The following is a 15461-nucleotide window of genomic DNA, read 5'->3' as shown; positions in this document are numbered from 1 at the left end:
ATGTCACAGGGAACGAACTCGTAAATTACATGGGTGAGACTGGGACATGACTAGTGTTTCACTCCATCTTGGATTGTAAATGTTGAAATTTGAAATATACAGTATTTTGAGGGCATTTTAGCCAGAGAGAGATACATTAATCATTTGCTCTGCGCCTGATTGTGAGAGGTCATTCACATCCGAGCTACTCTAATTCGATAAACCAGATCTCGAGGAAGCAATCAAGGATGTCTGTCTGGCGGGCCTGCCACCTCATGACTTTACGTTACCCTCTGCTTTACCCTCTGCATGGACATCCACCTCGTTTTAGACTTCAGATAGAAAGTTTGGAGATTAAGTGGCCAAATCAATCAGATTGGCTTTAGTCCACATCTGCATAGCAGTTGTTTTGGCCATGTCGAACTCAGAAGTGGAATTGTGGTGCTTTCGTGTCAACTGTGAACTCGGGGAGAAGGGGGAAAAAAAGAGAAAACGATTTTACCAGTCGGAGCTAATTTCCCCGCATCCCACAGGTTCCCAGTTGTCTTGAACGCTCAGAAGTCAGAAATGTTCTAGTTCCCAGTTGATTTGATCACAACATTATAGTGCTTTTAAGACATTGGGGAACTCTGTAGCCCCATGTGGTTAGGCTACCATCATCACCCACCCCAGCAGCATACCACCCTGCATCCCACTGCTGGCTTGCTTCTGAAGCTAAGCAGGGTTGGTCCTGGTCAGTCCCTGGATGGGAGACCAGCTGCTGCTGGAAGTGGTGTTGGAGGGCCAATAGGAGGCACTCTTTCCACTGGTCTAAAAAAGATCCCAATGCCCCAGGGCAGTGATTGGGAACATTGCCCTGTGTAGGGGTACTGTCTTTCGGAGTGGATGTTAAACGGGTGTCCTGACTCTCTGTGGTCACTAAAGATCCCATGCCACTTATCGTAGGGGTGTTAACCCCGGTGTCCTGGCTAAATTCACAATCTGTACCTCATACCATCACTGCCACTAAATCATCCTCAGCTTCCAATTGGCTCATTCATCTCATCTCCTCTGTAACTATTCCCTAGGTCGTTGCTGTAAATGAGAATGTGTTCAGTCAACTTACCTGGTGGAATAAGGCTTAAAAGAACACTGAGGGGGTTTGATTATCTGTCAGGGTTGCACCATGTGAAAAGTGATTGAATTCATTTTGGAACTGGGCATGAGACAGGTGCCCCGCTCTGCAGCTACAATTTTCTTTTATGTAGGTTAAGCACATGGAGTATTGAGTAGGATTCTGTGTTTTCACATGCTAAAGGTATTGCTTTGGATAAAAACACATATTTTATGAAAATAGATGTATGCTCCATGCTACCTCGTTGATGACCGAGCAGGAGGGCAGATAACTGTTGATTTTGAAGAGAGCGCTCCTCCTTCACTGCTTTTGCCTGTTCATGTCGTGGGCCATAGCCCGGTGCACTGTGGGTCAGCTTAATCAAACTCCCTCATTAACTCTGTTCTGTTTGTTGTATTACCTGTCAATGTTATTGCTGTTGTCTTTCCAAGTTAGACTATACCATGTATTTTCTCCCAAGCTTTGTCCAACTCAAACCTATGATGTCTTTCTCCTTTCTACCCAGCTGGTGATGACTGTGAGGGCTACATCGATGCCAGCAGCCGATACCAATCCAAGCAGTCCTGCGGTGTGTTCCAGGAGTGCTGTGGAACGTGTGAGAATAGATACTGCTGCATCAATGGCTACGGACAGATGGGGAAGTCTGAACAGAGCAGCTGCTTTTTCAGGTAGGAGGACAAAAACTATGGCTATGTCCTAAATCAAATGGTACCCTATGCCCCATGGGGCCCTAGTCTAAAGTCGTGCACTATATAGGGAATAGGGCCCTGGTCTAAAGTAGTGCACTATATAGGGAATAGGACCCTGGTCTAAAGTAGTGCACTATATAGGGAATAGGGCCCTGGTCTAAAGTAGTGCACTATATAGGGAATAGGGCCCTGGTCTAAAGTAGTGCACTATATAGGGAATAGGGCTCTGGTCTAAAGTAGTGCACTATATAGGGAATAGGGCCCTGGTCTAAAGTAGTGCACTATATAGGGAATAGGGCCCTGGTCTAAAGTAGTGCACTATATAGGGAATAGGGCCCTGGTCTAAAGTAGTGCACTATATAGGGAATAGGGCCCTGGTCTAAAGTAGTGCATTTGGAAAGTATTCAGACCCCTTGACATTTTGTTATGTTTTATTCTAAAATGTATTGAATTGTTTTTCCCCCTCAATCTACACACAATACCCCATAATGACATCACAATACCCCATAATGACATCACAGTACCCCTTAATGACATCACAATACCCCATAATGACAAAGCAAAAACTGGTTTTTAGACATTTTTGCAAATGTATTAAAAATTAAAACACATATACATAAGTATTCAGACTAGAGGTCGACCGATAGGGCCGATTTCAAGTTTTCACGACAATCGTCATTTTTGGACGCCGATTATGGCCGATTACTTTGCAATCCACGAGGAGACTGCGTGGCAGGGTGACCACCTGTTACCTTGGCTCCTTGCTGCACTCGCGTAAATTGCTAGCTAGCGTTAAACTTATCTTATAAAAAAAACAATCAATCTTAACATCATCACTAGTTAACTACACATGGTTGATGATATTACTAGTTTATCTAGCTTGTCCTGCGTTGCATATAATCGATGAAAAAAGCACAGTCGTTGCACAAATGTACCTAACCATAAACATCAATGCCTTTCTTAAAATGAATATACAAATATATATTTTTAAACCTGCATATTTAGTTTAAAAGAAATTCATGTTAGCAGGCAATATTAACTCGGTTAATGGTGTCATTTCTCTTGCGTTCAGTGCAAGCAGAGTCAGGGAATATGCAGCAGTTTGGACCGCCTGGCTCGTTGCGAACTGTGTGATGACCATTTCTTCCTAACAAAGACTGTAATTAATTTGCCAGATTTTGACATAATTCTAACATTGAAGGTTGTGCAATGTAACAGCAATATTTAGACTGATGGATGCCACCCATTCGATAAAATACGGAACGGTTCTGTATTTCAGTGAAAGAATTAACGTTTTGTTTTTTCGAAATGATAGTCTCCAGATTTGACCACATTAATGACCTAAGGCTCATATTTCTGTGTGCTTATTGTATTATAATTAAGTCTATGATTAGATTTTTGATAGAGTAGTCTGACTGAGCAGTGGTAGGCAGCAGTATTCAATCAAACAGCACTTTCCTCCGTTTGCGAGAGAAATAGTCCTATAATTTCTAAACTAACTACAACCTAAAACTTCTTACCTGGGAATATTGAAGACTCCTGTTAAAAGGAACCACCAGCTTTCATATGTTCTCATGTTCTGAGCAAGGAACTTAAATGTTAGCTTTTTTACATGGCACATATTGCACTTTTACTTTCTTCTCCAACAATGTGTTTTTGCATTATTTAAACCAAATTCAACATGTTTAATTATTTATTTATGTATTATATTAAGTTAAAATAAGTGTTCATTCAGTATTGTTGTAATTGTCATTATTACAAATATACACTGCTCAAAAAAATAAAGGGAACACTTAAACAACACAATGTAACTCCAAGTCAATCACACTTCTGTGAAATCAAACTGTCCACTTAGGAAGCAACACTGATTGACAATAAATTTCACATGCTGTTGTGCAAATGGAATAGACAAAAGGTGGAAATTATAGGCAATTAGCAAGACACCCCCAATAAAGGAGTGGTTCTGCAGGTGGTGACCACAGACCACTTCTCAGTTCCTATGCTTCCTGGCTGATGTTTTGGTCACTTTTGAATGCTGGCGGTGCTTTCACTCTAGTGGTAGCATGAGACGGAGTCTACAACCACACAAGTGGCTCAGGTAGTGCAGCTCATCCAGGATGGCACATCAATGCGAGCTGTGGCAAGAAGGTTTGCTGTGTCTGTCAGCGTAGTGTCCAGAGCATGGAGGCGCTACCAGGAGACAGGCCAGTACATCAGGAGACGTGGAGGAGGCCGTAGGAGGGCAACAACCCAGCAGCAGGACTGCTACCTCCGCTTTTGTGCAAGGAGGAGCACTGCCAGAGCCCTGCAAAATGACCTCCAGCAGGCCACAAATGTGCATGTGTCTGCTCAAACGGTCAGAAACAGACTCCATGAGGGGGGTATGAGGGCCCGACGTCCACAGGTGGGGGTTGTGCTTACAGCCCAACACCGTGCAGGACGTTTGGCATTTGCCAGAGAACACCAAGATTGGCAAATTCGCCACTGGCGCCCTGTGCTCTTCACAGATGAAAGCAGGTTCACACTGAGCACATGAGCACATGTGACAGACGTGACAGTGTCTGGAGACGCCGTGGAGAACGTTCTGCTGCCTGCAACATCCTCCAGCATGACCGGTTTGGCGGTGGGTCAGTCATGGTGTGGGGTGACATTTCTTTGTGGGGCCGCACAGCCCTCCATGTGCTCGCCAGAGGTAGCCTGACTCCCATTAGGTACCGAGATGAGATCCTCAGACCCCTTGTGAGACCATATGCATGTTGTCCTGTTGGAAGGTGAACCTTCGCCCCAGTCTGAGGTTCTGACCACTCTGGAGCAGGTTTTCATCAAGGATCTCTCTGTACTTTGCTCTGTTCATCTTTCCCTTGATCCTGACTAATCTCAAAGTCCCTGCCACTAAAAAACATCCCCAAAACATGATGCTGCAACCACCATGCTTTACCGTATTTCTTTTATTTAACTAGGCAAGTCACTGTAGGGATGGTACCAGGGTTCCTCCAGACGTGACACTTGGCATTCAGGCCAAAGAGTTCAATCTTGGTTTCATCAGACCAGAGAATCTTGTTTATCATGGTCAGAGTCCTTTTAGGTGCCTTTTAGCAACCTTTAAGTGGGCTGTCATGTGCCTTTTTACTGAGGAGTGGCTTCTGTCTGGCCACTCTACCATAAAGGCCTGATTGGTGGAGTGCTGCAGAGATGGTTGTCCTTCTGGAAGGTTCTCCCATCTCCACAGAGGAACTCTGGAGCTCTGTCAGAGTGACCATCGAGTTCTTGGTCACCTCCCTGACCAAGGCCCTTCTCCCCTGATTGCTCAGTTTGGCCGGGCAGCCAGCTCTTGGAAGAGTCTTGGTGGTTCCAAACTTCTTCCATTTAAGAATGATGGATGCCACTGTGTTCTTGGGGACCTCCAATGCTGCAGAAATGTTTTGATACCCTTCCCCAGATCTGTGCCTCGACACAATCCTGTCTCTGAGCTCTACGGACAATTCCTTCGACCTCATGGCTTGGTTTTTGCTCTGACATGCACTGTCAACTGTGGGACCTTATATAGACAGGTGCCTTTCCAAATCATGTCCAATCAATTGAATTGACCACAGGTGGACTCCAATCAAGTTGTAGAAACATCTCAAGGATGATCAATGGAAACAAGATGCACCTGAGCTCCATTTTGAATCTCATAGCAAAGGGTCTGAATACTTATTTACATAAGGTATTTCTATTTTTAATAAAAACCTGTTTTCGCTTTGTCATTATGGGGTATTGTGTATAGATTAATTAGGATTTTAATTTTTTAATTTTTATCCATTTTAGAAGGTTGTAACGTAACAAAATGTGGAAAAAGTCAAAGGGTCTGAATACTTTCCGCTAGGAATAGGTAGCCATTTGACACCGACTCAAAGATGAAACCACGTGGTTCAGGGAACTGTGCTTGTTGCAAACCCTGGCCTGAGACCTGAAGAACATTGAAGAACATCTGTTTATTGCTGAAACCCTCAGCCGAGCCACCAACACGATTGTGACATTCTGTCATGAAGATGTCAACCACAACCCCTCACTTCCTCTTTCAAACAAAAGCTCTTTTCAGATCAGTGAAACGAAACTTTGCACATGCATCCGTCCTTGTAATACATGAACAGGCTCTGTCACCACCCCATCAGAACAGAAGCAGAGTAGACCCCCCCCCCCACAATCAACACAACTTAGCGGTATATAAAACAAGATCACTGAATTAGCCGGTTAACTTTGATAAACAAGCAGAATTAACAGTTTGGTTTGTCTGATTTAGAAAGCTAAACGTGTTTTTGGTGGAATTAAACCCATTTCAAGTTTTATCTTTCTAAAAAAAAAAACCCCCCCGCTATTTCAGGTTATTTAGAAAAGTTAGCTTTGCCAACTCCTTGATCCTGCTTCATAGTTACAATTCTTCAGGGAAACCTGTTTCAGTCTTCCAGAGATTTGAGACTGGGACAGAGGTTCACCTTCCCTTCTGTATCTTTGGCTGCACAGGGCTAACATGCAATGCTTTATGCAACAGTACAATACAGAAGTCTTTTTTTTTAATGATCAGAAATAATGTTATCTCTGACTGATTGTTGTGTTTCTCTATTCCAGTAGCAGCAGCAGCAGCAGCAGCACGTTCACCATCTGGCCGTTCATTACAATACCTGTCATCTTCCTGATTATTTTAATCTCTTGCTGCTTGTGTCCCTGCTGCTGCTTGTACAACATGTGCCGGAAGCCCAGACGTAAGTCTCCTTTGATCACAACATGTTTACTCTAATATGCTGAAGCCCAGATGTACAGTGCTTTGCAAAAGTATTCACCCCCCCCCCCCTTTAGGTGTTTTTACTATTTTGTTGCATTACAACCTGTAATTTTAAATTTCATGTAATGGACATACACAAATAGTCCAAATTTGTGGAGTGAAATGAAAAATACAACTTTAATAAATAATGAATAACTGAAAAGTGGTGCGTGCATATGTATTCACCCTCTTTGCTATGAAGCCCCTAAATAAGATCTGGTGCAACCAAAGTTGTGGAGAAGTACAGATCAGGGTTATAAAAACAGAACAGCTTTGAACATCCCACGGAGCACCATCAAATCCATTATTTAAAAAAAAATGGAAAGAATATGGCACCACAACAAACCTGCCAAGAGAGGGTCGCTCACCAAAACTCACGGACCAGGCAAGGAGGGGCATTAATCAGAGAGGCAACAAAGAGACCAAAGAAATAACCCTGAAGGAGCTGCAAAGCTCCACAGTGGAGATTGGAGTATCTGTCCATGGGACCACTTTGCCGTACACTCCACAGAGCTGGGCTTTACGGAAGAGTGGCCAGAAAAAAATAAGCAAACACGTTTGGTGTTCGCCAAAAGGCATGTGGGAGACTCCCCAAACATATGGAAGAAGGTACTCTGGTCAGATGAGACTAAAATTTAGCTTTTTGGCCATCAAGGAAAACGCTATGTCTGGCGCAAACCCAACACCTCTCTTCACCCCGAGAACACACAGTGAAGCACGGTGGTGGCAGCATCATGCTGTGGGGATGTTTTACATCGGCAGGGACTGGGAAACTGGTCAGAATTGAAGGAATTATGGATGGCGCTAAATACAGGGATATTCTTGAGGGGAACCTGCTTCAGTCTTCCAGAGATTTGAGACTGGCACGGAGGTTCACCTTCCAGCAGGACAATGACCCTAAGCATACTGCTAAAGCAACACTCTAGTGGTTTAAGTGGAAACATTTACATGTATTAGAATGGCCTAGTCAAAGACCAGACCTCAATCCAAGTGAGAATATATGGTGTTACTTAAAGATTGCTGTACACCAGCGGAACCCATCCAACTTGAAGGAGCTGGAGCAGTTTTATCTTGAAGAATGGGCAAAAATCCCAGTGGCTAGATGTGCCAAGCTTACAGAGACATACCCCAAGAGACTTGCAGCTGTAATTGCTGCAAAAGGTGGCTGTACAAAGTATTGCCTTTGAGGGGGTGAATAGTTATGCACGCTCAAGTTGTTTTTGTCTTATTTCTAGTTTGTTTCACAATAAAAAAATATTTTGCATCTTCAAAATGGTAGGCATGTTGTGTAAATCAAATGATACTAACCCCCCCAAAAATCAATTTTAATTCCAGGTTGTAAGGCAACAAAATAGGAAACATGCCAAGGGGGGTGAATACTTCCGCAAGTCACTATGTCTCCTTTGATCACAACACGATAACAAACATGTTTACGCTAAAATACAATACAAATATGCTGGTTGATTTTAGATTTAAAACAATTATATGAACTATTTGTTTATATTCTCAATGACCTCTGTGTAGTCTGGGGGTCAGTTCTGACTGTAGTATTACATTTACATTTAAGTCATTTAGCAGACGCTCTTATCCAGAGCGACTTACAAATTGGAAAGTTCATACATATTCATCCTGGTCCCACCGTGGGGAATGAACCCACAACCCTGGCGTTGCAAGCGCCATACTCTACCAACTGAGCCACACGGGACCACACATAGTATCTCTGTGTAGTCTGGGGGTCAGTTCTGACTGTAGTATGTCTGGGGGTCTGTTCTGACTGTAGTATCTCTGTGTAGTCTGGGGGTCAGTTCTGACTGTAGTATCTCTGTGTAGTCTGGGGGTCAGTTCTGACTATAGTATCTCTGTGTAGTCTGGGGGTCCGTTCTGACTGTAGTCTGGGGGTCAGTTCTGACTGTAGTATCTCTGTGTAGTCTGGGGGTCAGTTCTGACTGTAGTATCTCTGTGTAGTCTGGGGGTCAGTTCTGACTGTAGTATCTCTGTGTAGTCTGGGGGTCAGTTCTGACTGTATTATCTCTGTGTAGTCTGGGGGTCAGTTCTGACTGTAGTATCTCTGTGTAGTCTGGGGGTCAGTTCTGACTGTAGTATCTCTGTGTAGTCTGGGGGTCAGTTCTGACTGTAGTATCTCTGTGTAGTCTGGGGGTCAGTTCTGACTGTATTATCTCTGTGTAGTCTGGGGGTCAGTTCTGACTGTAGTATCTCTGTGTAGTCTGGGGGTCAGTTCTGACTGTAGTATCTCTGTGTAGTCTGGGGGTCAGTTCTGACTGTAGTATCTCTGTGTAGTCTGGGGGTCAGTTCTGACTGTAGTATCTCTGTGTAGTCTGGGGGTCAGTTCTGACTGTAGTATCTCTGTGTAGTCAGGGGGTCAGTTCTGACTGTAGTATCTCTGTGTAGTCTGGGGGTCAGTTCTGACTGTAGTATCTCTGTGTAGTCTGGGGGTCAGTTCTGACTGTAGTATCTCTGTGTAGTCTGGGGGTCCGTTCTGACTGTAGTCTGGGGGTCAGTTCTGACTGTAGTATCTCTGTGTAGTCTGGGGGTCCGTTCTGACTGTAGTCTGGGGGTCAGTTCTGACTGTAGTATCTCTGTGTAGTCTGGGGGTCAGTTCTGACTGTAGTATCTCTGTGTAGTCTGGCGGTCCGTTCTGACTAGTCTGGGGGTCAGTTCTGACTGTAGTATCTCTGTGTAGTCTGGGGGTCCGTTCTGACTGTAGTCTGGGGGTCAGTTCTGACTGTAGTATCTCTGTGTAGTCTGGGGGTCAGTTCTGACTGTAGTATCTCTGTGTAGTCTGGGGGTCAGTTCTGACTGTAGTATCTCTGTGTAGTCTGGGGGTCCGTTCTGACTGTAGTATGTCTGTGTAGTCTGGGGGTCAGTTCTGACTGTAGTATCTCTGTGTAGTCTGGGGGTCAGTTCTGACTGTAGTATCTCTGTGTAGTCTGGGGGTCAGTTCTGACTGTAGTATCTCTGTGTAGTCTGGGGGTCAGTTCTGACTGTAGTATCTCTGTGTAGTCTGGGGGTCAGTTCTGACTGTAGTATCTCTGTGTAGTCTGGGGGTCCTTTCTGACTGTAGTATGTCTGTGTAGTCTGGGGGTCAGTTCTGACTGTAGTATCTCTGTGTAGTCTGGGGGTCAGTTCTGACTGTAGTCTGGGGGTCAGTTCTGACTGTAATATCTCTGTGTAGTCTGGGGGTCTGTTCTGACTGTAGTCTGGGGGTCAGTTCTGACTGTAGTATCTCTGTGTAGTCTGGGGGTCAGTTCTGACTGTAGTATGTCTGTGTAGTCTGGGGGTCAGTTCTGACTGTAGTCTGGGGGTCAGTTCTGACTGTAGTCTGGGGGTCAGTTCTGACTGTAGTCTGGGGGTCAGTTCTGACTGTAGTATCTCTGTGTAGTCTGGGGGTCAGTTCTGACTGTAGTATCTCTGTGTAGTCTGGGGGTCAGTTCTGACTGTAGTATCTCTGTGTAGTCTGGGGGTCAGTTCTGACTGTATTATCTCTGTGTAGTCTGGGGGTCAGTTCTGACTGTAGTATCTCTGTGTAGTCTGGGGGTCAGTTCTGACTGTAGTATCTCTGTGTAGTCTGGGGGTCAGTTCTGACTGTAGTATCTCTGTGTAGTCTGGGGGTCAGTTCTGACTGTAGTATCTCTGTGTAGTCTGGGGGTCAGTTCTGACTGTAGTATCTCTGTGTAGTCTGGGGGTCAGTTCTGACTGTAGTATCTCTGTGTATTCTGGGGGTCAGTTCTGACTGTAGTATCTCTGTGTAGTCTGGGGGTCCGTTCTGACTGTAGTCTGGGGGTCAGTTCTGACTGTAGTATCTCTGTGTAGTCTGGGGGTCAGTTCTGACTGTAGTATCTCTGTGTAGTCTGGGGGTCAGTGTTTAGTAGAGTTAAGTTCAACAAGGCTTCCGTTAGCGGCAAACATGTTACTTAGTAACAATTTCAGTTGAACGATTTGAATGAACATTCCAGAATGTTACGGTGAAGCCACAAATAGCATGGATAACTGTGTATTTTTTAGCGGCAATATTCAAACTGCAAATTACTTTGCTATTTTTTAGTACATTAAACCATATTTTCCAAATGATTATTTTGTAGCGGCAGTTTAGACCTGAAACAGACACACACTCGTCCGAACACTACCTTCTCAGACTTTGTGTTCGTCCAGAACATAACAAACCAATGGAATGCGTTAGCTAAAGTTCTAACTATTTTCCTTGTTCGAACCACACCTCAGGTTTCTGTTTGTGGTAAAATGCTGCCCAATCATATGGAGCAGACCGCCACATACCGGTAGTCTAGTCACAACTGGTTTTAATAGGTGGTGAAATATTTCTACATCCTAAATGGTACACTATTACCTGGGTAATAGTGAGCCCTGTGGGTAGTGCACTACTTTAGACCAGAGCCCTATGGGTAGTGCACTACTTTAGACCAGAGCCCTATGGGTAGTGCACTACTTTAGACCAGAGCCCTATGGGTAGTGCACTACTTTAGACCAGAGCCCTATGGGTAGTGCACTACTTTAGACCAGAGCCCTATGGGTAGTGCACTACATAGGGAATAGGGTTCTATTTGGTCCGTAGCCTCTGGCTCCCATATTACCAGTTCCTTTACTTAAATACCTAAAGGGTTTACACGTTGATAAGCCGTGGGAGTATTCTACTTCCTCTAACATGTAGTATTCTACTTCCTCTAACACGTTTCTTATTGGATGTTCCTTCCGTGTTTGAAAAGTTGTCTCGTTTGGTGCCGACTGAACAGGAACCAGGTATCATCTGGCTGACCTGCGCTGTTGGAATGAGAATCTCGTTTTCTTGGCATTTAAAAAAAAAAAAAAAAGAGTGTTATCCTGTTTGGTGTCTATTGAACACGTGCCTGCTGAATCTGTGGTTAGAATAATAAAATGTGTGTTACTTCCAGCCCGTGAGTCTGACTCATACTTTCCGTAGCAACACACCACAGGGGGCGGAGCCTTCAGAGCCACCTTGTCATACAGGAAGTGGTCAGACCACTCCCACTTGGAACCCTGACAGGCCGGGCGGTGGGAGGAATCCACAAACAAAGATGGTGTATCCCAAACGGTTCCCTAATATAGTTCCCTACTTTTGACCTGCAGTGTGTATATAAAGGAATAGCTTGCCATTTGGAATGCACACTGAGCTGGGACACGACGGTTGATTTCAGACAACGCCCAATTATGTAACCGCGTCCTCTTTACAACGGAGAAGTAATCTAGTGTTTGTAACCTAACCTTAGTGGGGGAAAAAATATCTTGTTTGGAATTCGAAAACATGGAATTTAACATGAAACAATAATTCATACATTTTGAGCATTGCTGATAACTGTAGGATTCAACATTCGTAGACCTATGGTGTAAGATTAGCTTAAAGTACATTTGGAAACTGTTTAACAGGTTGGTTTGACTTTTTAAGATTTTAATAAATAAACACTTCTTGTAGATGTGTGTTTAAACCAGTGGCATTTAAGCCTTAATCAGAATCCACAGACACTGAGATGTGATAGCCCAGTATCCCGTGACATAACTACGTGGCTCTGAGCCCATCCGCGTGGGACGCACCCCCCCCCCAACGTGCTCCTCCCAACAATTACGACGCATTCCTCTTCATTTGAATGGGTTTTGACAGAGAAATTACTTGAGCTGCGCTGAGATTTTTTTTTTTAAGTATGAAAGCAAACAGTCCAATATTGTAGAACACTGCTGTGCTTACCCAAATACGTTATGGACTGACAAAAGCTTTGTGGCAGATATCAAATCAAATGTATTTATAAAGCCCTTCTTACATCAGCTGATATCTCAAAGTGCTGTACAGAAACCCAGCCTAAAACCCCCAAAACAGCAAGCAATGCAGGTGTAGAAGCACGGTGGCTAGGAAAAAACTCCCTAGAAAGGCCAAAACCTAGGAAGAAACCTAGATACCCTCTGTACTGAGCTGACTGGGGCTTTCTGTTCATCAGGCTTCATTTCTGGCCTGTCCCTCAGGATGTCTGTCAGCACAGCTCTTCCACCTACATATTTCAGGCTGTGGTTTACACTGTTGGTATTAGAAACATCATTATAAAACAGACACTGGGGCTTTTCAACAACGGCTTCACTAGGTTCTCCCTTCACCACACCCGTTTCAACAAATAGTTGTACAATGCTTTAATAAAAAGCGGTGTGAACTAACCTCTTGATTTATTGTCTGCCTCATTCCATACAGCGGTGATAGCCACGACCTCGCACACCACAGTGGTGAACACACAGTTCACCCAGCAACCTCAGCAGCCCATCCATCTCTACCAGGGTGGCCCCCAGTACCCAGCCTACCAGCCCGTACCCATCCAGCCTGGGTATGGGGCTCAGCCTCAACCCGGCTACGGAGGAGGGCAGCTCATGCCCACAGCACCGGGCAACCAGGGACAGCACTTCCAGCCAGGACCACCCCCTCCCTACCAAGACACTGGTAAGTGTCATAGACATACAGGTGATGACGTAATGGCACCCTTTTAACAGACCTCTGTTCCTGGAGAGAGACCCCCCTGTAGGTTTTAACTCCAACCCTGTTCCTGGAGAGAAACCCTCCTGTAGGTTTTAACTCCAACCCCAGTTGTAACTGACCTGATTCAGTTTATCAAGCAGCTGATTATTAGAATTAGGTGTACTAGATTAGGGTTGGAGTTAAAACCTACAGGAGGGTTGCTCTCCAGGAACAGGGTTGGAGTTAAAACCTACAGGAGGGTATCTCTCCAGGAACAGGGTTGGAGTTAAAACCTACAGGAGGGTCTCTCTCCAGGAACAGGGTTGGAGTTAAAACCTACAGGAGGGTATCTCTCTCCAGGAACAGGGTTGGAGTTAAAACCTACAGGAGGGTATCTCTCTCCAGGAACAGGGTTGGAGTTAAAACCTACAGGAGGGTATCTCTCTCCAGGAACAGGGTTGGAGTTAAAACCTACAGGAGGGTATCTCTCCAGGAACAGGGTTGGAGTTAAAACCTACAGGAGGGTAGCTCTCCAGGAACAGGGTTAGAGTTAAAACCTACAGGAGGGTCTCTCTCCAGGAACAGGGTTGGAGTTAAAACCTACAGGAGGGTTTCTCTCCAGGAACAGGGTTGGAGTTAAAACCTACAGGAGGGTCTCTCTCCAGGAGGGTCTCTCTCCACAGGAGGGTCTCTCTCCAGGAGGGTCTCTCTCCAGGAGGGTCTCTCTCCAGGAGGGTCTCTCTCCAGGTTGCTGTTGAAACATTCTAGTTCCACCTTATGACTACTTGCCCAAAAACACCACCTCTGTCTGGTGTGGTAATGTCCTCTCTCTCTCTCTCTCTCTCTCTCTCTCTCTCTCTCTCTCTCTCTCAGGTTCAGCCTATCCTCCTGCTATCCCAGTGCCTTATAGTCAGGCTGGGTTCAGTCCAGGACAGCCATCTTACCCCATCCAGCCTCCAGCTCAGCCTGGCTACCCAGCCCAGCAGCCCGGCTACCCTGCCCAGCAACCAGGCTATCCAGCCCAGCAACCAGCCTACCCAGCCCAGGCTGGCGCGCCTCCCGCCCAGCCTGACTCCCTCTCTGCTCAGCCTGCCTACAACCCTGCCTTCGTCGACTCCCAACCTCCGAAAACTGGCTACTGAATCAATTCTCCATCACTGTCTGTCTGACGCAGTTCTCCATTATCCACAGGTCTCCCTCCCGTTCCCCACCACCCCACAGGTCTCCCTCCCTCCCGTTCCCCACCACCCCACAGGTCTCCCTCCCGTTCCCCACCACAGGTCTCCCTCCCATTCCCCACCACCCCACAGGTCTCCCTCCCGTCCCCCACCACAGGTCTCCCTCCCGTTCCCCACCACCCCACAGGTCTCCCTCCCGTCCCCCACCACAGGTCTCCCTCCCGTCCCCCACCACAGGTCTCCCTCCCGTCCCCCACCACAGGTCTCCCTCCCGTCCCCCACCACAGGTCTCCCTCCCGTTCCCCACCACCCCACAGGTCTCCCTCCCGTCCCCCACCACAGGTCTCCCTCCCGTCCCCCACCACAGGTCTCCCTCCCGTCCCCCACCACAGGTCTCCCTCCCGTCCCCCACCACAGGTCTCCCTCCCGTTCCCCACCACCCCACAGGTCTCCCTCCCGTCCCCCACCACAGGTCTCCCTCCCGTCCCCCACCACAGGTTTCCCTCCCTCCCGTTTCCCACCACAGGTCTCCCTCCCTCCCGTTTCCCACCACAGGTCTCCCTCCCTCCCGTTTCCCACCACAGGTCTCCCTCCCTCCCGTTTCCCACCACAGGTCTCCCTCCCTCCCGTTTCCCACCACAGGTCTCCCTCCCGTTCTCCACCACCCCACAGGTCTCCCTCCCGTTCCCCCCCACAGGTCTCCCTCCCGTTCCCCCCCACAGGTCTCCCTCCCGTTCCCCACCACAGGTCTCCCTCCCGTTCCCCACCACAGGTCTCCCTCCCGTTCCTCACCACAGGTCTCCCTCCCGTTCCTCACCACAGGTCTCCCTCCCTCCCGTTCCCCACCACAGGTCTCCCTCCCGTTCCCCCCCACAGGTCTCCCTCCCGTTCCTCACCACAGGTCTCCCTCCCGTTCCCCCCCACAGGTCTCCCTCCCGTTCCTCACCACAGGTCTCCCTCCCGTTCCTCACCACAGGTCTCCCTCCCGTTCCCCACCACAGGTCTCCCTCCCGTTCCCCACCACAGGTCTCCCTCCCGTTCTCTATGTAGTGCACTATCCTGGTCAAAAGTAGTGCACTACATAGGGAATAGTGTGCTGTTTGGAATGCATGCTATACCTTGTTAGGGCCCAGGTTTATTATTATTATTACAGTCTAAACAAAACAGCAAAAAGGGAATCTTCCATGTATTTCTGTGCCTCTGTCTTCATTGTACA

General features: G+C 46.6%; 1 protein-coding gene across 3 annotated transcripts in view; it reads left to right on the top strand.

Annotated features, from left to right (window-relative positions):
- LOC120037979 (protein shisa-5-like) overlaps nucleotides 1-14355 on the top strand; it is a 15468-nt gene extending 1113 nt beyond the window's left edge. Inside the window, exons 2-5 of one of the 3 annotated variants that reach the window (XM_038983925.1) lie at nucleotides 1599-1761; nucleotides 6394-6524; nucleotides 12810-13052; nucleotides 13941-14355. In XM_038983925.1, coding sequence (XP_038839853.1) covers nucleotides 1599-1761; nucleotides 6394-6524; nucleotides 12810-13052; nucleotides 13941-14209 — 806 coding nt within the window. In that variant the 3' untranslated portion in view covers nucleotides 14210-14355. Of the gene's footprint in view, nucleotides 1-1598; nucleotides 1762-6390; nucleotides 6525-12809; nucleotides 13053-13940 lie in introns of all 3 variants that reach the window. The other 2 variants (XM_038983926.1, XM_038983924.1) reach the window with 2 other exon arrangements.
- The last annotated feature ends 1106 nt before the right edge of the window (nucleotides 14356-15461 follow it).

The sequence above is a fragment of the Salvelinus namaycush genome, unplaced genomic scaffold, assembly GCF_016432855.1.
Source record: "Salvelinus namaycush isolate Seneca unplaced genomic scaffold, SaNama_1.0 Scaffold20, whole genome shotgun sequence".
In the NCBI taxonomy this organism is placed as follows: Eukaryota; Metazoa; Chordata; class Actinopteri; order Salmoniformes; family Salmonidae; genus Salvelinus; species Salvelinus namaycush.
This window is presented reverse-complemented; position numbering and strand designations above follow the sequence as displayed.